The 26,907-nt window shown below is 58.3% G+C and overlaps 1 protein-coding gene across 1 annotated transcript in view; it reads left to right on the top strand.

The window, feature by feature from the left end:
• Positions 1-4,234: 4,234 nt before the first annotated feature.
• Positions 4,235-26,907, top strand: part of MAP2K3 (mitogen-activated protein kinase kinase 3) — a 28,925-nt gene continuing 6,252 nt past the window's right edge. The window contains exons 1-9 of the mRNA XM_027626349.2: positions 4,235-4,501; positions 19,178-19,244; positions 19,662-19,710; positions 20,717-20,830; positions 21,039-21,158; positions 22,520-22,636; positions 23,474-23,525; positions 24,944-25,071; positions 25,604-25,681. Coding sequence (XP_027482150.1) covers positions 4,453-4,501; positions 19,178-19,244; positions 19,662-19,710; positions 20,717-20,830; positions 21,039-21,158; positions 22,520-22,636; positions 23,474-23,525; positions 24,944-25,071; positions 25,604-25,681 — 774 coding nt within the window. The 5' untranslated portion in view covers positions 4,235-4,452. The remainder of the gene's footprint in view (positions 4,502-19,177; positions 19,245-19,661; positions 19,711-20,716; positions 20,831-21,038; positions 21,159-22,519; positions 22,637-23,473; positions 23,526-24,943; positions 25,072-25,603; positions 25,682-26,907) is intronic.

Here is a 26,907-nt window from a genome sequence, read left to right on the forward strand (position 1 = left end):
GCGTGCCCCACCACTCCCTCAGAGTGCCGCTTCCAGCTGGTCCTGCTTTGGAGGAGCACAAGGTCGGTGAGGAGGCAGATGGGGGTGCAGCCGGTAGGCAGAGCCAGGGTCCTCGAGGAGAGGGCTGGGCTGGAGGTGCTGGGGCTGTGTGTCAGGGAAAACCTCCCCACTTGATTTCAGACCTGGGCCCTGAAGGAGGGTAGGACTGAGTCAGGTGGAGAAGGCAGGGAGGGCCTTCCTGGCTGAGGGAACAGCCTTTGCAAACAAAGGTTCAGGGAGGAAAGCTTGGGCTGGGAGTGGCTGCCGTGGGATGACGCCTGGGGAAGTTCTCCACTTAGGGAGCCCTGGCAGGGTTTGGAGCACGGCCAGCTCTGTATCTTGGAAGGCTCTCTCGGGGCTGCAGTGTGGAGGAACTGGGGGCAGGAAGCAAAGAGAAGAGGGGGAGGAGTAGAGAGGGTGGCTGATTCAGCCCAGAACGCCGTCAAGTGACCCGCTCGCGTCCAGCCACCATGCCAGAAATGGTCACCAGAGGGCGTTGTGTATCAGCAAGCCGTGGAGGCCCCTACTGGTGTCCGGGTGGTGTGCCTGTGGATTGAGTCTGTTACTGTGCCTACACCCGTGTGGCCATTCCACGGGCGTATTCACACTTGTGCACCTTAGCTGTGTTCATGTGCGCATGTGTATTTGGGCTCTGTGGACTTACACAGGTGTGAAAGGGGGCTTGTGGGGTTTTGAATGTGCAGGTGGGTGTGTTGGAGAAGTGCAAGAGGTACATATAGGTGAGAACAGCACCCCGCCCCATCTCCCACTACTCCAGCCACAGTTATTCCCCTAGAAGCCATCTACCTCAGGGCCTTTGCACATGCTGTTCTCTCTGCCTGCATGGTCTTCCACCAGACATCCTTACGACTCCTCCCTCACCTCCTCAGCTCTGTGCTTACATGTCACCTTCCAGTGAGCCTTTTCCTGACCTCTGTCTTTAAAAGTATAATCCCAACATCCAGACACAGTCCCTGTCCCCTTCCATCCTTTGCCCCGTAGCACCTATCCCCTGACCGAGCATAATGATATAACCTAGGCATTTTGCTTGCCTGGCTTGCCCACCAGACCATCACCTCCGTAAGGGCCGGGAATTGTGTCTGTCTTGTTCAATGTTTGTGCCCTCAGTGCTAGGCACACAGTAAGTGCTCAATACACAGTTGAATGGATGAATGAATGAATGAGCTTCCCCAATCCTGGGTTCCCACCATCCTCTCTTTCCAGTCCTCTGTCATCCCGGGTCCCTCCCACCTCGGCTCACAGCCACATCCTAACTTTGGCCATACCCTCCACCTCCCTGTGTCTCAGTTTCCCTGAGTCTACAGAGAGGGGTGTTTGGGACGTTCCTTCTCAGAGTCCCGTTCCGTCTCTGAGTTGCCTTCTAAGAGGCAACCTGCTGGGACCCCATCAGACGCTCCTTCTGGTTTCTGAGCCATCACGGAGTTCTTTGGCCTTACCGAGCTCCTGAGCGGCAGAGGGTGGCCAGCAGATGCTGCTGCAGCTAGCTGAGAGGAGCAGGGGCAGCTCTATTGTGGTGCTTTCTGTCGTGGCAGCCATGCAGCTCTGCAGCCTTGGCTGGCCCCCACGTGCGGCCCCTTTTGCACCTCCAGCCCTTCCCAGGGAGACTCTCTCTGCTTTTCTGCCTGACAAGCTCCTGTTGATCCTTCAAGGTCCAGTCTCAAAGTCACTTCCTCTGAGGAGCCTTCCCTGACCTCATCCAGGTGGTGTCTGGCACCTTCCTGAGACTCTTGCTCATGAATCTATTTATAGCACCTCACATGGAGTTTTGTGATGCTTGGGCTGCCTGTCAGGCTCCCTGACTAACCGTCAGCTCCTCCAACCGAAGGGCCTTGTCTGAGTCATATGGGTGCCTGGGAGGCTGGCATGGGACTAGAGTCACTTCATCGATGTCTGTGGCATGCTTTTCATCCTGCCTTTGTTCATTCCTCAAGTACTTATTAGGCACCTACTATGCACCAAGGCCCTGCGCTGTGCATCAGGACTTCGGCAGGGAATGAGTTGGCAAGATTCCTGCCCAGGAAGGGCTGACGGTCTCGAGGGAGAGCTGGATAAAAAACAGAGCAAATAGGAAAGGCATCGGTGGCATGAGTTCTGTGCGGAGAATTACAACTGATTTGGGGACATGAGCAGGAAGGCCTTTTAGAGGAGTTCACTTAAGTGGAGGGCTGAAGGCTAGAAGGGAACCACCACAGGAATCCCGGGAGGAAAGGGGTTCCGGGCAGAGGAAACAGTGAGGGCGGAGTGCCCGAGGCAGGATGGGTATTGGCACATTCAAGGGGCAGCACTGAGACCCTCGAACAGGGCTCATGGGAAGTGTGGGAGTCCGAGCGGATGGCAGGAGCCTGAGCCTAGAAAACCTGAGGGACCAGGCTTACGTTCCTGGTAGGGAGGTAGCTGCTGCTGGGTGCCCATTTTACAGATGGATGAGCACCAGGTCCTGAGGTGAAATGACTAGCCCAGGGTCACATGAGCCATTGGGAACAGAGCACTCCACACACCCAGAAGTGGTAAGGCTGAGATGGCTTCCTGGAGGAGGTGGCCTGCAGTGTATTTACAAATATTTCCTGGGCATTTAGGAAGTGCCAGGCCCTAAGCCAGGCACTTCCAAGCCTGAGTTCACAAACCAATTTCAGAGAGGCCTCATTGTCCCCATGGGACAGGTCAGTAAACTGAGGCATGGAGCTGCTCCATGACTTCTAGTAAGTGGCAGAACTGGCATTTGAACCCATTCCTGTCTGAGTCCAGAGATCATGACTGTCCGCCCACTGCCCGGAAAGGGTGAGCAAGAGACGCAGGAAGAGAGTAATGATAATATAAATAACATGTCCCCCTTCCTTATCTCATCGGGCCCTCTCCATCATTGTGTGGGTGGGGCCCTGCAGAGATCACCCCTTTTTACAAATGGGCAAGCAGAGGTCAGCTCCCTGCTCCAAGCATTTCTAGCAGGTGGTGGAATCTGCTTTCCTCACGTGAGGTGCCCGGCAGGCCGCACACTCATGCCTGCCCAGAGGCGAGGGGTTTGACCCCTTGACCTTTGCCAGGCACTTCCCTCCCTCACTAGCCGGTAGCTTTCCATCTGAGTCACCTGATCCCTGGGCCAGATTGGTCAGTGGCTCCTAAAATCCCCCTAGCTCCACGTGGGAGTGGGAGGGAGGACTCGCCTATGTTGCCATTATACACCATACAGTCCGTATACACAGACAGAGGCCCCAACAGCAGAGAAGAGAACCAAAGGCCCACTTTACTCCCTCCAAGACTCAGCTTCACCGTGTAGAGAAGAAGGGGCGGTAAGGACACAACCACTAACGCTACGTTTACTGACGTCTCACTAGGAACCACAAAGTTCACCACTGTAACCCACCGGTTCCCCGGTGCCTGACACACAGCGGCGGGGGCTCGGGGGATGTCGCAGAGACAGGGAATGAATGTGCGCACGCCGGGCATTGTGCTTAAGCCCTTTACAACATTCGGTCAACCAGGATTGACCTTCTGCTAAAGCCCGGGTCCCGATCTCCTGTGCAGCGCCAGGAGGCAGGGCTGTTATGGTCGCTTTTTCACAGAGGCGAAAACTGAGACTCAGGGGTTACCAGACTTGCCCAAGGTCACCGCCTCTGGAAAGTAGTCACGTAGGGATCTGAACCCAGGTCTCGCCCCGGGGGCACACTTTAACGGCTCCACAGCACCCCGCCTTCCCGCTCCCGCCACCGTAGGATACCTGGGGTTTTTCCCAGGTTGCGCACTCCAGGAGTGCCCACCGCAGCGCCCTGGTTCTAGGGCCCTGCGGGGCTAGGCGAGCGCGGGGGCGGGGCCGGGCGAGCGCGGGGGCGGGGCCTAGTGCCTGACAGGCGCGAGGCGGACTCCGCGAGTCCGGGGCAGTGGGCGGGGGCTTGCGTCTTGACAGGCAGCGGGAGGGACCCGGCTCCAGCCTAGGAGGGGGACCCAGCCTGAGTGGGCCCCGGTTTCCCGGGTGGAAGGCGGGGCTTGACAGACAGTGGGAGGAGCCCGATTTGGGGCCAGCAGGGGCGAGACTTGTGCTTGACAGGCAGGGCAGGCCGGCGTTTGATAGGCAGGGGACGGGCCCTGGAGACTGATGGGCCAATCGGCGTTCAGGGGCGGGGCTTACGTCGGCGCCGTCCGGCCGGGGCCCCCGCGGCGCTCCCCAGTCTGGCTCCGGCACCGCCCGTCGCGGACGCTTATTTGCCGCTGCCGCCGCCGCCGCCGCCGCCGCCGCCTCAGCCGCCACCTCAGCCGCCGCCGCCGCCGCCGCCTCAGCCGCCTCAGCTCCGCCGCCGCGCCCGGCCCACTGCCCGCAGCCATGAGCGCTCTCCGCCCGGGTAGAGCCCGCCGCCCTCTAGATTAGTTCCTGCCGCCGCCCCTGGACCCGCCTGCACCATGGAGTCGCCCGCCTCCAGTCAGCCCGCCAGCATGCCCCAGACCAAAGGTAGGAACGCCTGGTAGGGAGCGCGGCTTGACCCCCCGCGCCCGGTCGGGCCCGGACTGCGAACCCCGACCTCTGTCTGTGTGATCCCATTCCAGCCCGTCCCGGACCCAGGCAGTACTCCGGCCCAGAATCCCTCCCCATTCGGGTCTCGGTCTCAGCCTAGACCTCACCTGGACCCCCAGTTTAGGCCTTGCGGCTGCTCTCAAACCCAAACTCAGGCCAGGATCTCGTTCTGATGACCCCGCTCCAGGTCAGAAAACCTCACTCAGACCTCCTCATTTAGGCCTTAACTGCACCCAGAACAGGAATTCTCCCAATCTGGGTGCCTCAGCTGGATCCAGGTGGTATTCATTCTGATCCTTCACCCAGCCCCCACTTGCACTCCCAGGGCTGTATCCCCGCTGGGATTTAAATGAGTCCCCAGCTGAACCCCAGCAGTGCTGCCCTGCTGGGGAATCTCACTATAAACTACTCCCCCCCCCGACTAGTGTGGGTGCCCTGGCTACCCTCCAGCTAAAAACTCCCTCCTGTCCCCCAACTCTCTCCATCCTTGTAGGCCGCTCATTGCCCCATCCCTGGCCGGCTTGCCGCGGTGCAGCCCTGTGCCCCAGGAACCTCTCTTGGCCTCCCACCCCACCTTAACACACGGCCCCCTCTCCGTCAGCTCCTCCTTGTCTTGACTTGCAAGCTTCTCTCTGCCCTTGGGGAGCTCACCCCTTTTTGTTCCCCTGTATCTCCAGGGTTGATCCCTACCAGGCTTGTCCCTGCTGCCTCTGGGTTCTGGGCCAGCCGCTAGGCCAGGGTGCTGGCTGTGCAATGGGCTCGCTCTTGTCTTCTCCAAGTAGCTGGCCTTCCTGGAAATTTTTGTGAGGTGGCGGCTGCGGCGGCAAAGCAGCAGGATTTGTCATGCGGGGGGGGGGGAGGGGGGTGAAACTTGGAGGGTGAAAGGGGGATTTTTTTTTTTTTTTTTTTTTTTGTGCAAGTGAGAGGCAAGGATGTTTCTGGCATGTCAGAGCCTCAGCAGGCTAGGCTGTGTGAGATTTCCAAACCGGACATAGCTGTAATGAATGGGCTGCCTCCCGGCTCTCTAAACCTGCTGCTGCCGCCTCACCCCAGCAGCAGGAGTATCTCTGGGCCTCAGTTTCCTTATCTGTAAAATGGGAGTAATCACACGTACCTTGTGTGGATTTCTGGGTGTGATATGAGGTAGCAGATAACTAAAGAGTTTCAAGCAAGCATGGGTGAGTTGGTGAAGAGCGCAGCAGGGTGCCTGGCACACAGTAGGTGCTCAGGCAGGCACAGTTGCCCACACCTTGTTGCCGTTTTCCTTGTTGGGAAGGCCTCAGCCATGTGGGGTCAAGACCTTGCCTCTGTCTGGGTTGGAGCTGCAGAGTGAGGTGGAGAAAGGTAACAGATGTCACTCAGTGCACCTCTCCTCGGAGGCTGATCCTCCCTCTCTTTCCCTGGAGGGGCCCAGGCAGCAGGAGGGCCTGTGGGGTCCTGGGGAGGGTGTGGGTCCATCTCTGCCCCTGCTGCCAGGGGCTGCAGTGGCTGTGGGCCAGAGCCCGGCTGGCCCGGTAGGCAGGGTAATTACGTCTTACGTAAGTGGGAGGCCGGATCCCTGACCATTGCCCAACCACTGTGAGTAACTCAGGAGGCACTCGAGGGGGGAGGCGGCTGGGGAGGGACTTGGACTGCACAGACCTCGTGGAGCTTGGGAACCGGGAAATCATACGCTTCTCCAGTCTGGAGAACCAGGAAATCAGACACTTCTTTTCTCTAGCTTGGGGTCTGTGCCTGGCTTGGTCAGTGCTGTGGGACTTAGGGCAGGTCCCTCAGCTTCTCTGGGCCACAGTGTTTTCACAGGCAGAAGGAAGAGGTTGGAAGCCGTGTTTGTCTTTGAATGCTCTTTCAGCTTTTCCAGGCAGGCAATGCCTCATCACAATAAAAGTTGTAGAGTTTTGAAGGGAGAGGGGTCACAGGTGTGAAGGGAAAAGGGAATTTGGGGAGGCACCGTTTGATTCCCATGTGCTATGTGACTTGAGTCCTGGTGTTGCCCTCTCTGAGCCTCTGCAGAGAGAGAACGAAGATGAATTTCCAGTTTGAGGGTCCAGGTAATAGATGGTACTGCGTGGGTTAGATGGAGGGTCAGGAGCCTCTGCAAGGCTCAGGGACCTTGTCAGCCTCTTCAGGGTCTGTGGAAGGATATGGTGGGGAGCCAAAATACCCCCCCCCACCAAAAATCCTGAGAGTTGCCACTTATCAGGCTTTTTTTCATGTTCCATGTACTCTCCCATTTATTCCTCACAGCCCCATTTATAGATGAGGAAATTGAGAGTCGGAGGTGGTTAGTGCCTTGCCTGAGGTCATACAGTTGTGACAGGTGCAGCTAGGGCTCTGTCCATGACTGTGTATCTGCAAAGGTCTCCCCAGTGCTCCTTTATGTCCCATTCCTGTGCTGGATGCTTGAGCTGAGCTGGTGGGGATCCCCCTCCCCCTTGCCCGCACCCTGCCATCCCAGCTGGCGGGACACTCCATTATGCCTTTGTCTAGTCTGCGTGTCTCCTCCAGGTGCAGCCTGACCTGGAGCGAGGACTGAACCAGAGGTGATGCCTCTTGTGTACACAGCCCTTTACAGTTGGCACATTTTATATTCACTGCAGTCTGACCCATTTGACAGATGACAAAACTGGGGCCACACAGGGGGAGTGGCTGGACGGAGTCCACAGAGCTGGGATTCTCACCTGTGCCCTCCCCATCCTGGGCACAGGGCCCTCCAGCATTGTGCTCTTCTCCACCTTCTCAGAGGAATTTGAACAAAACAGGGTGTGGTTGGCACTTGACCTTAAGGGAGCTTTACCTTTGAGCTTCCTGCCTCGCAGCTGGTGCATCCTCTGTGCCACAGGCCTGGGGAGTTTTCCATGAGTGCATGAGGCCCCAGGTTCCACAGCCCTGCTGGGTTTCCCCAGCCTCCTTGCCCACATGCCATCTTTGGCTAGAGTCAGAGGCCAAGGGCAGCTGGCGCTGGGGCCAGTGGTCAGGGGCACATTTGCTTGGCATGGTTTGGGTCTGCTGCTTCGGGCTGCATTTGTCCTTGGGGGTACCATATGCATCCTGTCACGCCCCCGCTGCACTGTGAGTGCCGCCCGTGCAGGCACGTCATGGTTGATCTTCACATGGCTCCCAGCTGCCCGGTGGGGACACTGAGGCTTCAGGAGCACCATCAGTGTCCTGGCCCTGCCTGCCATGGCCACTGTACCCCCTCCCAGCCCCCCTGTCCTGTCCTGTTCCTGCTGTCGGAAAGACTGGAGGGTGACACCTTGGGGACTTCCCCCACCCCTGGCGTGACGCACAGGAAACTCTCTATCAGCCAGCCCATGGCTCCAGGCCTGAAAGGAGCAAAGTTCTCAGTTGCCTGTGTGGGGAGAAGGCTGGGGCAGCGGGAGGCTTCCGGTGGGTGAGTCAGCGGGCACTGGGTGCTGACTCACCCGCCGGGCATGCCAGCCCAACTGGCTGTTGCTTAAAGGGGCGGTGCCTGCTGGCTGGTGGGTTGGGAGGGGGGCTGTGAGCCCCGGCCTTGCAGGTCAGCATCTAGGCCTCAGATGGGCATCAGAGGTGGCCCCCTTCCTGGACCTCAGGCTAGGCTGGGACCTTTGGGCAGGCCCTCCTGGCTCTGTTCCCGCCCCGCCCAGGAACTTCCTCTGTTAGGCAAGGGCCCTGCTTCCTCTTGCTCACGGAACAGAAGCAGGTGGTGGTGGCTGTTCGCTGCCCTTGGCCCAGGGAATCCTCGGGTCTGCTGGGGGCTCTGGGACGCTGGGGAGGAGAAGTGGTATGGGGTGGCCCTGAGCTCCTGGCGTGGAGAGGTGACCATGGTCAGATTTCAGGGCATGCTCTTCTGCTGTGTGATGTTGGCATAGTTACATTCACTGCACTCTCTAAATGATTTCAGTGCCCTGGGCATGACCCAGCTTTCCCATGAGAGGTCTCAGTTTCCTCACCTGCAGACTGGGAACAGGGACCTTACCTGCCTGTCTTGCTGGCATCCGCAAGGATGGATGCAGACAGCCTCATTCCAGTCTTGCTAAGTGTTAGGTAGTGGGCCAGCAAGACTGTCCTCAGTCCCCAGAGAACCTCAGCAAGACAGGATGGAGGTGCAGAGCCTGGGCTCAGGGGGTAGACAGGCCTGTGTTCAAATTTTGACTCACTTCACTGCTTCCTGACTTCCTGTTGTGCCCTCTCTGACCCTCAGTCTCCTTTTCTGTAACGTGGGAGTAAACACTTCTCCCTTGCAGGGTGGCGGTAAAGACTGGAGACAGTGTCTGTCTAATAAGCGGCATCTGTTATTATGTTCTTATTGTTATGGTCATGGCTGGTATTTGTTGATGCGTGAGTAAATAGAACCGTGACCTCTGGAGATGGGCTCGTCAGCCCTATGACATGAGGACTCTGGCTGCAGGGTCCTGTAATGCCAGCGAGAATGTACCAGGCTCTTTCCCCACTGGTCTCCAGGCTGGAGCTGGGGCCTCCCATTGCCTCTTGGGCCTTCCTGGGGAGGGCCTGTTGGGTACAGAGAGGACTGGGGGCTGGCCTGTTTTTGCAGGTCTGCCTCCACTGAGCACAGGGAAGATTGGGGCGGGGAATCAGGAAGATGGGCCAGCCCCTCAGTTGGTAGAACTTCATCAGTGCCAGACACGGCGCTGGCTGTGGGGATACAGGGGTGAGCAAGGGGCACCCTGACTCTCAAAGAGCTCCACCTGAGGAGCAGGAGGAGGCCTTGGGAGTCGTGGTTCTGAGAGTCCAGATCCAGGGTCAGCTGTGTCGGTGGATAGGGGGCCAAGGTGAGGGGGAGCAGTTGGGATGCAGGGCCTGGCTGGGTGCAGGGCCTTGGCGGCCATGCGGAGTATTGTCAGGGTCTCAGGAGGGGTGCTCTGTGTCACTGTTCGTCCCAGAGGAAGAACGCTGCGGGGCAGCGCAGGAGATGCCACGCAGAGAGCCCTGCCCCAGCCAGACGGGGCGATGAGGCAGGGCTGCCCTGAGCTCAGCTCCTGATGTTGGGGCTTACAGCCCTCCAGGGACCATCTGTGCCTCACCTTGGCCTTCCTTCTCGGCATGGCCCACATGAGTCAGGCTTGCTTGCCCGGCTGCTTCTGTAGATGCCCTCCCGAGCACTGACCACAGAAACCTCGAAAAGCTTCATATAAAAGGCGTGAGGAACATTCAGGGCTGGGCGGTGGCAGCCTGGTAGGCCTCTCTGCAGCTCACAGACAGCAAGTCTGGGAGCTGTACCCGACTCGGGAGAGGGTCACCAGGCTCACCCTGAAGGGCTTTTGTCCCCCCTTTCCCCCTGAAGGGTTCCTGTCACCCTCTCCCTGCCCCGAGGGTCCCTTTCTGGGGTGGCACGGCTGAGCTGGCATATCGGGGGCCCTCTTGGCTTCTCTGCCCTTCTCCCAGCTGGTGCCCTGCTCCTGGGCGGCTCTGCACTGACCCTGTTGATGCGTCCTGGCTGAGCCCACGCCGGCAGGTGGGGCCTTCCAGTCGTTGTAAACTTTTAAATTGTAAATATATCACAGACCCCAAAAGGATATATAAAATGTACCTCTGTATTTTAATAAAAATAAAATGAAATCTGTGTACCCAAAACTAGCTAAAGAAATCGAACATTACTGTACCCCAAAGTACCCCCCAGAATTGTACCTCCCTAACAACTGCCCTGACTTTTGTATTAATCATTTTATTTTAAATTTTATTTGGGGGGGCAGGGAAAGCGCGCAAGCACAAGCACAGGGGGAGAGCAGAGGGAGAGGCAGAAGCAGACTCCCCGCTGAGCGGGCAGCCCGATGCAGGACTCGATCCCAGGACCCCGGGATGACGACCTGAGCCGAAGGCAGACGCTTCACTGACTGAGCACCCAGGCGCCCCTGTATTAATCACGTCTTTATTAGTTTTTGAAATTGAGTTCTAATGTACGAGGGGCATAGTGAAGCTCACTGCCCTTGAGAAGGGTGGGGAGAGGCTGGGTTCACGCCCGTCTCCCCGACTCACGAGCTGTGTGGCCTCAGTCTGTATCATGGGGACGATCCTAGAACCGAAATTGCAGGGCTGTGGCGAGGACTCACTGCACTGCTGTGTGGAAGTGCTGAGTATGGGGCCGGTTCAGAGTTCGTGTAGGTGAGTGTTTGTAGCTGTTGAGGCCTTCGGTGGGGCTGACAGTCCCGGGCCCCAGGTGTGCAGTGCTCTGCCAGCGCGGCTGAACCTGACAGCCCCGACTCCCCTCCTCCGCGTCGCTGCCCCCAGCTTCCCAGGCGTGTCCTAAGGATTGCGCAAGCCAGTGGGCGGGAGGTGGCCAGTGAAGGGCCTTGGATGTCAGGGGAGATGTCCTGGTACTCTCAGGAAGCACAGAGAGAGCTGAGGAGCATTTCTGTGCGCCCACGAAGTAGGTGCTCTGTGTCTGGTGGTGGCCGGAGGCCTGCCCGAGACCGCAGGGGGAATGTTCCCTGCCCTCCCTGTCCTTCAGCGTGTCTGTGTCTTGGCCTTCTCCTTTACCCCCTGCCTTCCTACTAGTGGCACGGCCTGCGCTAGCCCAGCTGCCTGGGGCAGACCCCAGGGTGGTGCGGGGGGACCCTCGCTGGGTGAGCCTGTGGGCCCTTCTGGGGGGGAGGGGCTGCCTCCAGGCCCAGCTCTGCCCCAGCTGCCTTGGTGACTGAGTGTTCTCATCTGAACGAAGGGAAGGACAACACCTCTCAGGCTGCTGTTGAGAGTGAGGTGATGAGACCTCTCAAATTCAGGGACACCTTAGACACCCATTCAGTGCTGATTTGGAACCTGAGCTACGTATTGGCCTTTTTACCACCAAGAATACTTTTTAAGGTCTTCTACCCATCCACCCCATGTTTTGTAAGATTTTGTTTCGATGCAAATGATAATAAGAGCAAGAATGGCCTTTGTTAAGGAAAGGTGCTTTTACCCTGTTGCAGGAGCAGGAGTGTGGGGCCTGGCAGTGCCTCCTGGTGGCCTGGGTGACCTTACAGTGGCCCCAAGTGGAGACCTGTGGGAGCTCAGCCCATGAGCCCGAGCTAGAGGACTGTCCCGTCTCCCCTAGGCCCTGGGAAGGTTAAGTGTCACTCCGGGAATGTCCCTCCCTCGTCATAGGCTCTTGAAGCCTGGGCTCTGCAGTCCAGGGACTCACTTGGCAGTCCGGGGCCGACCTCGGTGACTGAAGGCCTCTGGGTCAGGATGGCCACTGATCCGACCCGTTTTGTGCCGGACACTTTATGCGCACTGTCTCATTCAGCTGTCATGGTTACCTAGCAACACAGTGTGTTGTCATCCCTGAGTTTTACAAGTATACCTGCCTGGCGGGGGGGCGGGGGGAGTGACTTGCCCAAGGTCACACAGGTCTGTCCGAGGTCTGTCTTAACAGCCCCTGACTAGTGCTCACCCTGTCCTGGAGGTCAAGGCCACTGTACTCCCCAGAACATCAGGGGAGGAAACAGGCTCAGGGAGGGGGTGTGGCTGGCCCGTGGTCACACGGCCACTCAGCAGCTCAGGTCTCCTGGTGCCACAGCCTGTCGTTCTGCGCTCACTGTCTGTCAGCCTCTGCCCCAGTGGCTTGGGAGATGCTCTCATGGCTGCGGGTGAGGTGTGCGGAGCCAGGATCTGGGGGCCCGGGAAGTTGGGGTCTGTGTTCGAGTCTTGGCATGTGACCCTGCGCAAGTCTCCGGGTCCCTGGCCGCAGTGTCCACACTGGCCGGCCTCTGGGGCACCATCCAGTTCTGAGCCGAGAGCCCCCAGGAGGGACTCTGGTGAGCCCGGCTCCCCCTTTCACATGGAGGAGAAGCCCGAGGCCCAGACCTGCGGCAGCCCAGGACACAGTTTACACGGGGCTTCTTTCTTTCTTGTTTTTTTATTTAAATTCTTACATTTAACTAACTGACACTGCATGTGCTTAGGAAAATCTCAAAGGTACAGAAAGGCGGTTTCTTGCTCCTTGGACTCCTCTGTGAAGAGACCATCTTTCACTCTCACAAGGTCTGCGCTCCTCCCCCGGCATGGAGAGCACTCAGCCTGTCAGCCTGCCCAGGAGCCTGCTGGACCCTGGCCAGTTCCCTGGGCCAGTCTCTCGGTTTTCCAAACCCTGGGCCTCAGTGCCCTCGTGTAAAATGGAGATCCCGTTCATCCCTGCCTCTTGGGGTTGTTGAAGGGATCCAGGGAGATGTGATTAGATGCTTAGCACAGGCCAGGCACACAGTAGGCGCTCACCAAATGTTGGCGGCTCTTTATTCTCGATCTCTTGTGGGAGCGGTATGTTAGGGATGAGTTCCTGAAGGTGGGCTTCCTGGGTCGGTGGGTGTTTGGATAGTGCCTTCGCGGTGGTGGCCGTGTGAGCTCACACAACTATCGGCACCACGGGGGTGGACTCGGGGCCCTCCTGGGCCCTGCACCCCACGTGAGAGCAGGCCTCCCTCCCCACACCCACTGGTCTCTCCCCCTTCCCTCCATCTTCTCGGACCGAGTCCCTGTGCACTTGTCTCCTATGCCTGGCCCTCTTGGCTCTAGAGCTTTCCTCCTCCTTGCCTGCCGTGTCAGCCTCAGCTTAAATCCCACCTCAGAAAGGTCCCTGTCCCAGTTTCTTTTATTCTTCAGAGCACTTAGCATGCTTGGCTTTCTGTGTAAACATGACACCTATGGGTTTTGTTAGTTTGCTGTTTGCTGGTGGTCCTGTCTCTCCGTCAGCCCCAGGTTCAGCCCTGGCACTGTTGCCATTTTGGGCTGGATCATTCTCGGTTGTCCGGGCTGGGTGTGCATTGTGGGTTGTGGAGCAGTATCTCTGGCCTCTACTCACTAGATGCCAGTGGCATCCCCGTGACAGACATTGCCACGTGTCGGCGGTTGGAGCATAATTTCAGGCGGGGTCCCGGCTGTTCATTGCAGAAGGGACGGATGCTGTGAGGTGGGCAGGCACTGACTCCTTCCCCCCTGCTTTGCGGATGAGGAAGGCCCTGAGAGTTGGAGGGGAAGGGGGTTGCTGAGGGCCTCGGAGGCCAGGGCCACCTGCCCAGGTGGCCAGCACACAGCAGGACAGAGGGCAGGGCCGGGGGGGTAGGTGCCCCCCCCCCACGGCAGAACCTGTCGCTCACCTGTGGGATGGAGCACATGGTGCCCTTGGCAGGTGCCACACGCCTGGTGCTCAGTAAATGAGAGAGCCCTTCGTCTGTTCTAAGACCTTGAGGACAGGGCGCTGCAGTGCTAGGGATCCGGCTGGCCCCCTGCCTGGGGGAGCCAGGTCTGTCCTCGCTCCCCACCAGCACTTGGTGGTGGTGGCCCCAAAAGCTCCTCTGGGGCCTCTTTGCAGGAGGGATACCAGGGGGTGGAGACTCCAGCCTCAGACACATGTGGGATTGAGTGTCTGGCTTCCTGCTTAACAGCTCTGAGTCTCAGTGGTCCTGTCTGTGACCTGGGTGCTCTGAGCGCTTCATCTAAACTCACCCACAGAGCAGTAGCTGGGCTGGTGTGATGTCTGCAGTGAGCAGAGATCATGAAGATCAAGCGGTGGACGCAGGCTGTGGCTCGTGAGAGCCAGCAAACATCAGCTCTCCGTTAGCTACCTGTACAGTAGAAGTAGGTTGGCCCAGTTGATCTTTCTCTCAGGGACCCGCATAGGCTAGAGGTGACACGCTAAGTGGGGCAGGGGCTGGGAGGGGGCACACATGGCCTTGGGCCATCTGGCCTACCACATCTCCAGGGCGGGCCCGGACACTCCAGGCCCAGGACTCCTCCAGTGGAATTGGAAAGCTCAAGAAGCACTCAAAATACCCCAAAAGTAGGGGGCGGAAGTAATAAATTGGGAGCAGCAGGTGTTGTTTTTGTCATGGGAAATCAGGGGTTGTGACTAAACATGACGATGTGTGGGGGGCTCCCTTTGTGAGTGGAGGCCCCAGTAGGGTCTGTGTGAGGGATGTTCCACGCATCCACAGGCGCTGTGGTGGAAAAGGAGGTGGCTTATTCAAGGAACGGTGAGCGGAAGGAGATGAGAGCAGGGCCAGGCAGGGGTAGGAGTTGTGGGAGTCCGGGGTGCCTCTCTGTGCGCTCTTGTCCTGTAGCTCTGTGGCTGAGTTCCTTGTTCTCTTCCTGCGGTACTGCTGGGAGGCTGGCAAAGGCCGTGGACACACAGAAGCCTGGCACTGCGCCAGGTGCCAGAGGCCCTGCGGGCTGAGGCTGGCAGGCCTGTTTGGTTTGCTGGTGGCCGCCTGTGAACCTCTGTTTGTTGTGGTGACGGTTGTCACATCGGGCCCACACCTGGGCAGCCCTGGGCTGCCTGGCCATCTGGATCCAGACTGACGTGGTCGGCGGACAGTGGCGGCGGTTGGTGGCCTGTGGCCTGTTTCGGAGCCGTCTCCCTGGTGGCCTCACCCACTCCCTCTGACAGCCGGGGAGCTGCCCCACAGAGCCCATGTCACTCCAGACACAGGCCCGGTGACCCTGACGGGCAGGTAGCTGAGAGGGCCAGGACCCTACTCCATCTGCCCACCCAGCCCATGTGCTTGGAGCAGCCTCTGTCCCACCCCAGGCCCAGAAGGAGGGCCAAGTGGAAGCTCACGTTTACTGAGTGCCTTGTTCCTCTTCACATGACCCTCATGTGCCCAGCTTGGCCGCAGGCACAGAGGCTGCCTTGACGGTTAGGGAAACTGAGGCCTGGTGAGGGGGAGCCCATCTCACGACGTTTGCAGATCCCAGGGTGGGGGATGGGTGTGCAGGTTCGGGCCAGAGAAAGGTGAGGTAGGGCCAAGAGCAGCTAGAGCAGGGAGGGGTGTTGCTGTGAGCCCCAGGAGACCCCCGAGTGGATTGTTTGTCTTTTTTAAGATTTTATTTATTTATGAGGGAGAGAGAAGGCACACACACACAAGCAGAGGGAGCAGCATAGGGAGAGGGAGAAGCGGGCTCTCTGCTGAGCAGGGAGCCCAGTGTGGGGCTTGATCCCAGAGCCCTGGGATCATGACCTGAGCTGAAGGCAGACACTCAGCCAACTGAACCACCCAGGCATTCCTGGATTGTTCATTTTTAACATAAAATGTTTTACTTTCTGGTTGCAAAAAGCTTCAAGTGAAGAGTAAAAGCTCCCCATAATTCTCATTACATGGGGTGGCTTTTTATCACCTCTGTGGAGACGCTTATAATAACCATAGTGACCATTTGTGGGCCATGATATAGGCCTACCTACTGTGCGCCAAGCCTGTGCTGAGTACCTAGCGGATGAGCCCGCCTTGTCGGGGGGGGGGGGGCGTGCCTTCTCTTTCAGAGATGCAGGACTTGATGGGCCGAGAGGAGGGTACCATGGCCTGTCTCAGCGGGGGGGGTCAGAGCTGGACTGCTCCGGCTGCCGCATGTCAAATGCAGTGTTAGCAACACTGGCCTGACCAGTGGCCTCCTCAGGCCTCGGGCCCTGCAACTCAGGGCCCCTGCCCCCGTGGCAGAGGCCAGTGGTGACTTAGTCTGACCCAGGGGCAGCACAGAGGTGGCCTTAGGAACTGACAGGCCTGGACACCTCGGCTTTTCTGTATTCCTCTTGCCATGTAGAATGTGCTGGGCCCTGGGAAACCCAGGGATGCCTCTGGGTTCCTGTTCAGCATATGTCACAGTGCTCCCTTGTGGGGAGTACAGCAGGCCCATCTCTCTCCCTACAAGGAGAAGCTTCCAGCAGGAGAGGGTGCCGTGAACGGCTGGCCTGGCCCAGTGTGGTCTCCGAGTCACCAGATCCGGGAGCAACTCCCGGCCAGACCCCTGACTCACTGTGCAGCATCTGTTTCCTCCAGTAAAGGAAGGCTAAGAACTCCTCCCTCTAGGGTTGTCAGAACATCTGGAATAGATGGGAAGGGCCAGTTGTGTGGCCAGCAGGCCGCTGCTGGACAAGAGAGAGACCCACGGGCCCCTGACAGCTGGCCATGTTGCCTCATCTGTAAAATGGGATGAAAACACCTCACACAGGGGCACCTGGGTGGTACAGTCGGTTAAGCGTCTGACTCTGGGTTTTGGCTCAGGTCATGATCTCGGGGTTGTGAGATCGAGTCCCGTGTTGGGCCCTGCACTCAGTGCAGGGTGCTTGGGATTCTCTCTCTCACTCTGCTCTTCCCACTTGTGTGCTATCCTCTTTCTGTATCTCAAATAAATAAATAAATCTTTAAAAAAAAAACCCAAACCAACAACAACCACACATGAGCTCATGACTAGGCAACTGGTCTACCCCGGTGCCAGGGGAGTGGATGGTGGCACCCAGTGGATACTGTGTGTGGAAACTTGGTTCCGACGGCCGCCGGGTTGTTCCGGGACAGGCCTGGGCTGGGGGTCAAGTCGTGCTGATGGCAGCAGGCTGCTGTTCTAGTGCTTTATGTGATAAGAACCACCTAGGTGCTGTTTTGATCCCCTTTGACTGGATGAGGGTACTGGGGCTCAGAGAAGAATGGGGACTTGCCGAAGGGCACCCAGCCTCTAAGGGGCAAAGGTGGTATTTGAATTTGGGGCAGAGAAAGCACATGATTTGGTAACAGAGGTGCCCCAAGAGCTGGGGCCAGTGTGGACTGAGCAAGGCTCCCCCTGGCTCTGGGGTTGAGGATGGTGCCGTTTGGTACTGACTTGGCAGTGGGCACAGGGGCCACGTGGGTGAGGGCCTTTGGCTGCCAGGGCCTAGCAGACCTACCTCAGAGCCAGGCATCTGGGGGGCCTTGGGTGGCTTCCGTGGAGAGGCTGCAGGTGCCCGCCTGCGCCACCCCCAGTGCTCTGCCCACCCACCACGATGCAGACCCTGGGACCCCATCCCCACCGGGGCTCTTCTATTTTGTGGCAGTTCATCTAGCTCTGAGGATAGCTGGGGCCAGGCCTCATCTTCCCAGCGGCAATAACAACCCCATCCCATCACTTGACGTTGCTGTCAGGCCCAGCCTGGCTGCTGGGTCCGAGTATGTGGGCCTCCAAGCCTGGGTCACACATGGGGCACTGAGGCCACACAGCAGGATGTGGTGGAAGCTGCATCTTGAACCTGGTTCAGAGGTGGCTTCTGGGGCTCGGCTCTCCCAACGTGCTGTGCACACTCGTGGCCGGCGGTTCCGGGCCTGGGGCAGCTCCCGGTTCCCTGGGTGGCCGGTGGTGTGAGGTGGAGACTCATGGTCAAGTCCCACCTCTGCCACCTGCATTCTCAGTGACCTGGGCACATCACTTCCCTCCTCTGGACAATGGAGCTCTGGTCCCGGTGCCTGGGAGCAGGGGCCGTGGACTCAAGCCTGCCTCGTTCCTCACCAGTGGGCTCCCTGAGGTCTCCCACCCTGTGTTTCCTGCCCGTGAGGTGCCTTTGCACCTTCCTCAGAGCACAGCACTGCTGAAGGCTTCCTCTGCTGTGGCCAGCCCGCCACGTCCAGCGCCCCATGATGCAGATTCTCCCCTAGCACTGGCTGCGTGCTGGGCACCTGGGCACCCTCTCTCAGCCAGCCCAGGAGGTGTGGGCATGGGGTCTTGGAGAGGCGAAGCCCCTCTCCCGTCCTTAGGAGCCTGCCCAGTGCCCTGGGGAGGGAAGGGGCAGCAAAGGCAAGAACTTTGTGCAGTTGGCTGAGTGCCAGGCACCAGGCTTCGGCCGGCGAGTCCCCAGCCTGCATCTGTTCCGAACTTTGCAGCCACCCCTGAGGTGGCCTCTGCATTCCTGGTTGACAGATGAGGAAAGGGAAGCTCAGAAGAGGGGTGGGCCGTAGACCTGGGACCTGAAAGGAGCTCTCTGTGCCTCAGAGGCCCCCCACCAAGGTTAGCGCCACAAGTGGGAGAAGGAGGCTGGGTCAGTTTGCTCGCACCACAGGCTGGGGGCTTCACAGACACTTCCTGTCTCGCAGTCCTGGAGGCCAGAAGTTCCATCAAGGTGCTGGCGGGCTGGTTCTCCCTCTGAGGCTGTGAGGGAGGGGCCCGTTCCAGGCCTCTCTCCAGCTTCTGGATTCCTTAGGGACTCCCTGGCTTGCAGATGGCCATCTTCCCCCCATGTCTTCTCACACTGTCTTCCATCTGTGCATATCTGTCTCTGTGTCTGCCTTTCTCCTTTTCTAAGGCCACCAGTCCTACTGGATTAGAGCCCACCCTCATGACCTCGTTTTAACTTGATCATCTCTGTAAAGACTCCATCTCCAAATTAGCATAACACTCTGAGGTACTGGCGCTTAGGACTTCAAGACACGGATTTTGTAGGGGCACAGTTCAGCCCTTACCAGGCACTTAGGATGCAGGGCTTCTGCAGGGCGTGGGGGCACAGGCCCTGGTAAGGGCTTTGGCTGCTCAGACCCGGCCCTACTCCCTCGGGGGGGTGCCCAGTGGTAGCCTGATGTGTGCCCCATGGGGGCGGATCTGTGATGGAGTGACCTTCCTTGGAGGTACACTCTGGAGGCATCGCCTTTCCTCGGGCGGTTGTGGGGTGACTACCCAAGGTCAGTTTCCAGGAGGGCCAGTGGGGCTTGGGCCGGGGACATCCTCTGGGTGCCCCCCTCAGAGCATTGCCCACACTGACCCTCAGCACCTGTATCTGTCCTCGCGTCCCCTTGAGGGCAGGGGGTCTGGGTCATCTCTGACCCTAGGTTTGTCCAGCCTAGGAGTGCCCCAGGGATGTTGATAGACTGAGCATTGACCGGATGCCTCACCTTCTCTCCATTTTAGGGAAATCCAAAAGGAAGAAGGATATACGGATATCCTTCGTGTCCAAGCCGCCCGTACCCAACCCCACGTGAGTCTACCTCAGTTTCTCCCCTGGCTCAGCCTGGAGGGGGCCCCGGGGAGGGGAGCAAGCAGGGGGGTGGGGGCAGCGTGTCCCAGATAGCACTTCCTATGTACTGGGCCCTGGCGGGGGGGGAGGGGTGGCCATGGGGGCTCCCAGGCATCACACATCTGCGCTGTGTCCCCTTTCTTGCCCATCTCAGAGATGGAAGGGTGAGGCTCTGGCCACGTCTGTGTGACCGCGCCTTGCATCCGGCACAGCAGGGGCTGGAAGACAGACTAGCTGCCTGGAGGAGCACCACCTCCCTCAGGCTGCCTCCTGGGGATGGGACGGGTGTCTGGCTCCTCTGCCAGGCTGGTTTGCTCCTTCTCTCGGGGGAGGATGTGCTTCTCTCTGAGGCTCATAGGATCTGCTTCCTCCCCACAGACCCCCCCGGAACCTTGACTCTCGGACCTTCATCACCATCGGAGACAGGGTAGGTGCCGGCTGCGCACCTGGGGTGGGCCTTCATGGGTCAGAACCTCAGTGTTTTCATGTGACAAGCGGGCCCACGCTGACCCTGTAAGGCCACTGGGAAGTGGCTGTGGGTGGTGCAAGGAACTGGGCTTTGGAGAGCAGCCTCCCTCCCCAGACGTTGGCTGTGTGGCCCTAGGCTGGCCACTCTCAGACCCTCTCAGCTGGAATGGGGACAGTGGCCTGCCTCATGGGGCCTGGAGAGCCCGAGCTGCCATGAAGTTTCCTGATCTCAGAGTTGGGGTCCTGGGGCCACCGGTGCTCACATCACTGTGGGAATGGTGTGTCAAAAGTGCGGACTTCCAGCTCTAGCCTCAGAACCAGCATCTGGACACCTGCCTTGCACACGCGCCTCCTGACGGCTTGCTCACCAGGGATTGAGATCCTGGCTCAGGGACTGTGCTTCCCCCACAGGCAGAGACCCACTTTGGAGGCCTCTCCATGGCTGACAGCCCCTCCCAGGCTCATTCCTTCCCGGTACTTGTCAGTGGGCGATGTCCAGCTTTCTTGTTTACTGTACAGCGGAGGGCAGGAGGGAGCGCAGGTGGCCGAGGGTGACACTGCTCACCATGAGGGCAAGACCTTTGTTCTGTTCTCTCTGTCTCTAGTGCCTAAAACAGGAAGGCGCACATAGCAGGGACTCAGCGAATACTGGGTGAATGAATGATTCTGTCCCATCACCTGAATGGGGTGCAGGGCAAGAAGGAAAGGGCATCTCTGGAGCTCCCTGTGCCGGCTAGGGGCATTTCACAGGCGGTGGAATTTATACCATGCAGTAGCCTTGCACGTTGGGCTGTGCCTGTTTTATGGAGAGCGGCGTGAGTCTGAGAGGTGGAGTGACTCGCCCCAGGTCACACAGCAGAAGGTGGTTCGTGTAAGATTCGAGCTCAGATCTAACTGGCTCTTTCCTCTTTCTGCTGCCCCAGCACTCTCCTGACTTGTGGCCTCTCTTTTTTCTGTCCCCCAAGAACTTTGAGGTGGAGGCTGATGACCTGGTGACCATCTCGGAGCTGGGCCGTGGGGCCTACGGGGTGGTGGAGAAGGTGCGGCATAACCAGAGTGGCACCATCATGGCTGTTAAGGTAAGCAGGGCCCCGTGCTGTCCCAGCCCAGCCCAGCCAGGGAGCTCTGGGCCAGTGGGAACTTGGGAGGCTTTCTGGAGGAGGCACGGGGGCTGAGCCTGGGGTACGGCCCCTGGATACCCCTTGGAGCTCCTAGTCCTCCTGCAAGGGGTGGGGGGTGGTCGCCCTCTGCCGCATGGCCCCTGAACCGTAGCCCTCTGTCCTGCAGCGGATCCGGGCCACCGTGAACTCACAGGAGCAGAAGCGTCTGCTCATGGACTTGGACATCAACATGCGTACGGTTGACTGCTTCTACACCGTCACCTTCTATGGGGCCCTCTTCAGAGAGGTGCGGCCCTGATGGGTGGGTGGGAGGTGGGGGCTGGGCTGCAGGCTGGGCGTGCAGGCTGCCCCCCCCACTTCACTCTGCACACCTGTGCCCCATCCGGCTGCCCCACCGTCCGCTGTTGCTCACTCTGGGCCCCCAGCAGACGCTCGCTCAGTGCCTCTATGTGTGCCAGGTGCTAGGCACCGAGGGAGTAAGACAGCACGTGCGGGGTTCTTAAGAGCTTATAGGACCCAGGCTGCGCAGCTCTCCTGCTTCCTGCCTTGGTTTCCTCCTCTGTGTAATGAGGCCAGTAATCGTACCCACCTCACAAGGTCGTGTGAGGCTAAGATGATGCGACCCAGGGCCTGGTACTCGGTCTGCCTCTGCGGTCACCTGCATGCTTCCCCGGCATCCAGGCTGCTTGGGTGGGTTTCCGAGCAGTGGCAGCCAAGGAGGTGTGCGAGGGTCCAGTTCTTGGTCTGTGAGCAGGACTGGTTGTGGGATGAGAGAGAAATCAAGGGTGATGCCAGGGGGTGTGGCTTGCTGCAGCCAGAAGACAGGCTCCTGCTGGATGCTCCCTGAGCATCTACCAGGTCCCTAAGCGTGCTGGGTCAGTGCCGCCTTATCCACTCGTCTGACTGGCTAAGCACCTGCTGTGTACCGGGGGCACTCTGCTCGGCCCCTTACTGTGGGGGTAGGGGGTGGGCAAGACACAGGTGTGCAGAGCAAAGTGGGGGTGGGGCAGCCTGCACCTCACTGCATGCTGGGTCAGAGTTGGCAGGGAGGCACGTGGGTCTGCGGGTGCCCCAAGGAGATGCCATACCCAGCCTTCCTAGAAGACTGTCCTGAAAGATAGATAAGAGTTTGTGGGGGAGCTGGAGGTGGGGGAGGCCGAGCTTTGCAGGAGAAGAAGGGAACCATCTGTCAAGGCTAGAGCTAGGATGACCCATGTGTGTTGGGGGCCATAATGGCTGAGGTTAGGAGGGTCTGCAGGGCTGGGTCATGGAGCTGAGCTGTAGCTGGGCCTGAGAGCCCCCACTGGGAGGTATACAGTTAGCTGTGTGTTTTATCGCTTCTTTCTGGAAACTGTCGTAGAATTAGGGATCAGATGGAGGAGACCAGAGGCAACAGAGCTGGGTGGGAGGCCGCGTGTGCTACCCACTAGTGTAGACAAGCATGGAAGGTGGAGAAGCAGAAGTTGAAAGATTGCGGGGGGGGGGCGGGCAGAATAGGAGGAGCTGGGAGCAGGCAGATGTGTCTGTGGGGAGGCCTGAGCAGCGCTGGAGAGTCAGGCACGTGCTGACATGGCCCCAGGGCAGGCTATCCTGACACTGGTACCGCCTCGGGCTGACCCGGGCTGATACCCAGGTGTCCTTCCACAGGGAGATGTGTGGATCTGCATGGAGCTCATGGACACATCCCTGGACAAGTTCTACCGGAAGGTGCTTGATAAAAACATGACCATTCCAGAGGACATCCTGGGGGAAATTGCTGTGTCTGTAAGTGACCTTGGGCTTGGGAGGGGTTGGGGGATCCAGGTCCAGAGCCAGGGGCCCCAGGCCTGCGCCAGCAGGCACAAAGCCTAGCCTCATGGTGATAGCTTGGGCACAGCTGGGTCCTCAGTGGGGCCGTGAACCTGGGCGACTGCCCTCCAGGGACCCAGCTCTACCACTCTGGATCAGAGCCTTCTTGCTGAGGAGACCCCAGAGCCTGGGCTCCCAGAGCCACACAGATTTGGCAGATCTTGGGTCTCTAGCTTTTGTGTGCCAACTCCTAAGCTTTCTACACCATTTTTTAAAAAAGGACTTAGTATTTAAAATTTCCTTATGCCAAAAATGCCCTGAGACAGCTCACAGAGGTACAAGCTAAATTGGGGAGAAGCTTAGCATGCACAGTGTTTGCCTTTTGAGGTAAGATGTTCCTAGAGGAAGGTAGCAATGCTGGGCTTGAGCATCCTAGCAGCCAAAGGGAAAAAGGAAATGGAATCAGTTATACTGGTGCTTCTCAATCCTGATCGCATATGGGAACATTGAAAACACACCTGTGCCAGAGTATTGAGTCAGGATCTTTGGGGTAATTGTTCACGGTTCCCCACTGTGTCCTCCTGAGGGGAATGGCTCAAGCGTACAGGCCTCTGGCTCTGCTAAAGCAGAGGAGCCGGGGATGCCACGGAAGGGCTGGGTTTTATCCAAGAGCCTGGGGTGGTGGGGCACTGGGTGGTGGTTATGGCCGAGGGAGACAGGTGGACCCTGGTGGGGGGCTTACTGCTGTGTCGTGGTGGACGGAGGCAGGAATGACAGCAGCCTTGTCTTTTGTTCTTGTGCTCTGAACGCCAGATCGTGAGGGCGCTGGAGCATCTGCACAGCAAGCTGTCCGTGATCCACAGAGGTCAGTGTATGCCGCCGGCCAGCCGGCCGCCCACAGGCACAGTGTCGCCCAGCCCTGCAAGGACGGTGCACCTGTCCCCTTTCCCAGGATGAGCCACCTGAGGTGTTAGGTAGTGAGGTGCCCACTGGGGTCATGAGTTGAGCCTGCTTCCCAGTCTAGACCACTGTCACTTCTCCAAGCCATCGTCTTCAGCTCCCACCCCCCTCCCCCGGTCCCCGCTGCACCTCCCCAGCCACTCCTCTTAGGTCCTTAGGTTTGCTGGTACTCGGAGCAAGAATTGGACTTCGGTCCTGGGAATGCTGACTGAATTTGTTTTGACGTAGCGTTTATGTATCGTGAAATGCCCAGATCCATAGTTAACATTCGATGAATCTGTTCAGAGTTTACGCCCTCGTGACCCTGGCCCCTTTCAAGATGCAGGATGTTTGTACCTTCTGCCCCGCTCCAGAAAGTTCTCTGGGCCTTCCTTGGTCAGTCCCCGCCCCTACATCCCCCCTTTGCCTTTCATCTGATTTTTCCCACAGTAAATGAGTTTTACTTGTTCTTGAACTTCATGTAAACAGATTGACATGGCCTCTTTCCAGCCTTTCACTCGGCCTAATGTTTCTGAGGCTCAGCCGGGTCGTGTATGTCATGGTTCCTTCCTTTCCCTTCTAAGTAGTTCACTTACCCAGACGTCCTCCTTCTCACAAAGTTGATTAGACCAAGCTTGCTTTGACTCCTCGGCGGCCACCCCAGCAACACTACCCGCCCCCCCCCCGCCCCGGCCACCACTGTTGGCAACTCAGCGTGGAACCTGCTGGTCCTTTTCTTGTGCATTTCTATCCTTCTGCGTGTCCCTGTAGGAAAACTTGGAGGTTGCGTGTGTTCTACGTGTGCTTTTGCTGGAAGATTCCCTGCTGTGTGGCCCGCAGCCACTCAGTATGGACCCCGAGTTGTAGTGTGGGCTCCCTTGTCCCGTGTTTGTGCTGCCACCCTGTGCCTCCTGGCCAAACCTCCCAACCTCTCAGCGTGGACGCTGGGTGGCTTCCGGGTTCTCAGCCGGGCAGTGGTGCCATCCCCCACCAGAGCCCCAGCGCGGGAGGACCCCTGAGCTGGAGGTTCTGCCATGAAACAGACCGAGTCTCCCCTCTGGACCTTATGTCCAGAGTGCTGATGGTGGGTGCAAAGACGAGGTCCTCATAGAAACTCACTTCCTTCCCCACTTGTGGCCAGTGGCCAGGGTGTGTTCTGACTGTGCTGCTCCCATCTTTGTGGTCTTGGACCGGGGCAGCGCCTCCCAGAGCCTCGTCCCTCCTCCACTCCCTGGGCCCTGGTATCATCTGCCCCTGGGGTGGTTGGGGCGTCAGAGGAGCTTTTGGCCTCCAGCAGTGCCCCACGGCCCCAGAAGATGAAAAAGGGTGTTCTATCCCTGGCAGACGTGAAGCCGTCCAATGTCCTCATCAACAAGGAGGGTCACGTGAAGATGTGCGACTTTGGCATTAGTGGCTATTTGGTGGATTCTGTGGCCAAAACGCTGGACGCTGGCTGCAAACCCTACATGGCTGTGAGTGGTCCCCACAACACTCTGAGTCCCCCCACAGCTGAGGTTCAGGAGGGATGCGCCTGCGAGATCATGGTCAGGCTGTGTCCTCTGTCCATTGGGGACAGGGCCTTCCTGAGGCCCTGCATTTCCTGCTACAGCAGGGTTGATCTGTTACCTAGCCTGGCCAAGCAACCCCTCTTTAACCCTGGTATTAGCTGTGCCCAAAATGCCCATTTGGATGATAAATTTCATGAACACCCACATGGAGGTGACTTGTGCAATTTGTGTAGGTCCGAGCCCTCTCCCACTATCCTGAGAGTGCCCCCCTTCCCCAGGCAAGGGTAGCTGTGAGGCATGATTTGGGCCTTTACCACAAGACCCTGGCCCTCACTGGCCTCAGTTTTCTCCCCTGCTGTGGGGGGGGGGGCGATTAGCACTGATCCTTCTGTTTGGGGTGGGAGAGGAAAGACCTAGCTGAGGGAAACTTGGGTGGCCCCGACTCTAGCCCCTCACTGTGAGGTGGGTGTTCACGCCTCACTGGTCCCTTTTACAGCCCGAGAGGATCAACCCAGAGCTGAACCAGAAGGGTTACAATGTCAAGTCTGATGTCTGGAGCCTCGGCATCACCATGGTAACTAACGGCTTGCAGCTGGGCCCAGCCCTTGCTGGTCGGGTGGGGCCTGGGTGGGGCCCTGCTCAGTCCAGGAGCTTTTGGTGGGCCCATCAAATAGTTTAGGCCTGGAAATAAGTGTTGGCTTCACAATCTGAGCAGAAAACGTGCCATCAAGAATTATGGTGTATCCAAGGGGATATCTACGGTGATGTTATGCCCTTTGCTAGTGGGGAGGTGTGTCCTTCATGAAAGTTCTCGACAGTTTGTGATAGCTTGTCTTTTAGACTTTACCCAGAGCTCATGGTACTTGTTGAGAAATCACAGCCAATTCCAAATTAAGTGAGCTCCTGGTACTCAAACAATTTAAAGAGCAAAATGGCAAAAATCTTAAGAAAATTGTTTTTTTTTTTTTCGCAGTAAGAAGTTTGTTGCTTGTGAGGTCCTGGTGCATTTGCTTGGGTGTAGTGGGTGGGCTGTCAGTCCTGGGGCTGTGGGGGTGGGAGGGGTGAGGGCAGGTGCCCAGCCCTTAGCTCAGCTGGGATGGTTACATATGAGGTCCAGGAGGAGGGCTGGGGGCTTTCTAGAACTGCCCAGTGAACGCCTGCCCCTGCCTGAGTCGGGGCTTGGCTCAGGTGTGGGTCAAGGTTTAATTAGATACCAATTAAGAAAGCCCATTCTGGTACCCATGTGGAGAATGGGCTGAAGGGACAGGAAAAAGACCAGAATGCGTGTTTTCCCTCTTGGATACCTGGGAAAACGTTGCTGTCATGGTGGCCCCAGTATGCACAAGGGACCGACGGAGCTGGCTGAGGGGTCATTGGCCTCCATCCCAACCATGGGAGCTAATGGGGAGTGTCCGCAGTGTGGATGTTTCCATGGTGTCCTCACCCTCCGTGCCCCAGGCCCTTTTGGCCTCCTGGTGTTGGGGGCGGGGTACAAGTGGTAATTCCAAAACCAAACCAGCATCATACCTAGTGGGAAGGAGTGTGGAGAGGGGAGACTCAGGGGTGGGAGCAGAGCAGCACAAGCTTCTGAGGAGGTAGGGGAGGGCCCTGCAGGACTCTGGGGGCAACGGCCCTGAGGTGGGGGGGGGGCACCTAGTGTGTGCCTTCGGGGCCACATTCAAGGGCAGGTCAGAGAAGTGGTGGGTGGGAGTTCAGGGTCAACGTAGATGTTTTGGATCCTACTGATAACGCAATTTGACTATCCTAACCACCCTCCTCATAGTGTGACCATAACCGTGT

Source organism: Zalophus californianus, chromosome 16 (genome assembly GCF_009762305.2).
Source record: "Zalophus californianus isolate mZalCal1 chromosome 16, mZalCal1.pri.v2, whole genome shotgun sequence".
Classification (NCBI taxonomy): Eukaryota; Metazoa; Chordata; class Mammalia; order Carnivora; family Otariidae; genus Zalophus; species Zalophus californianus.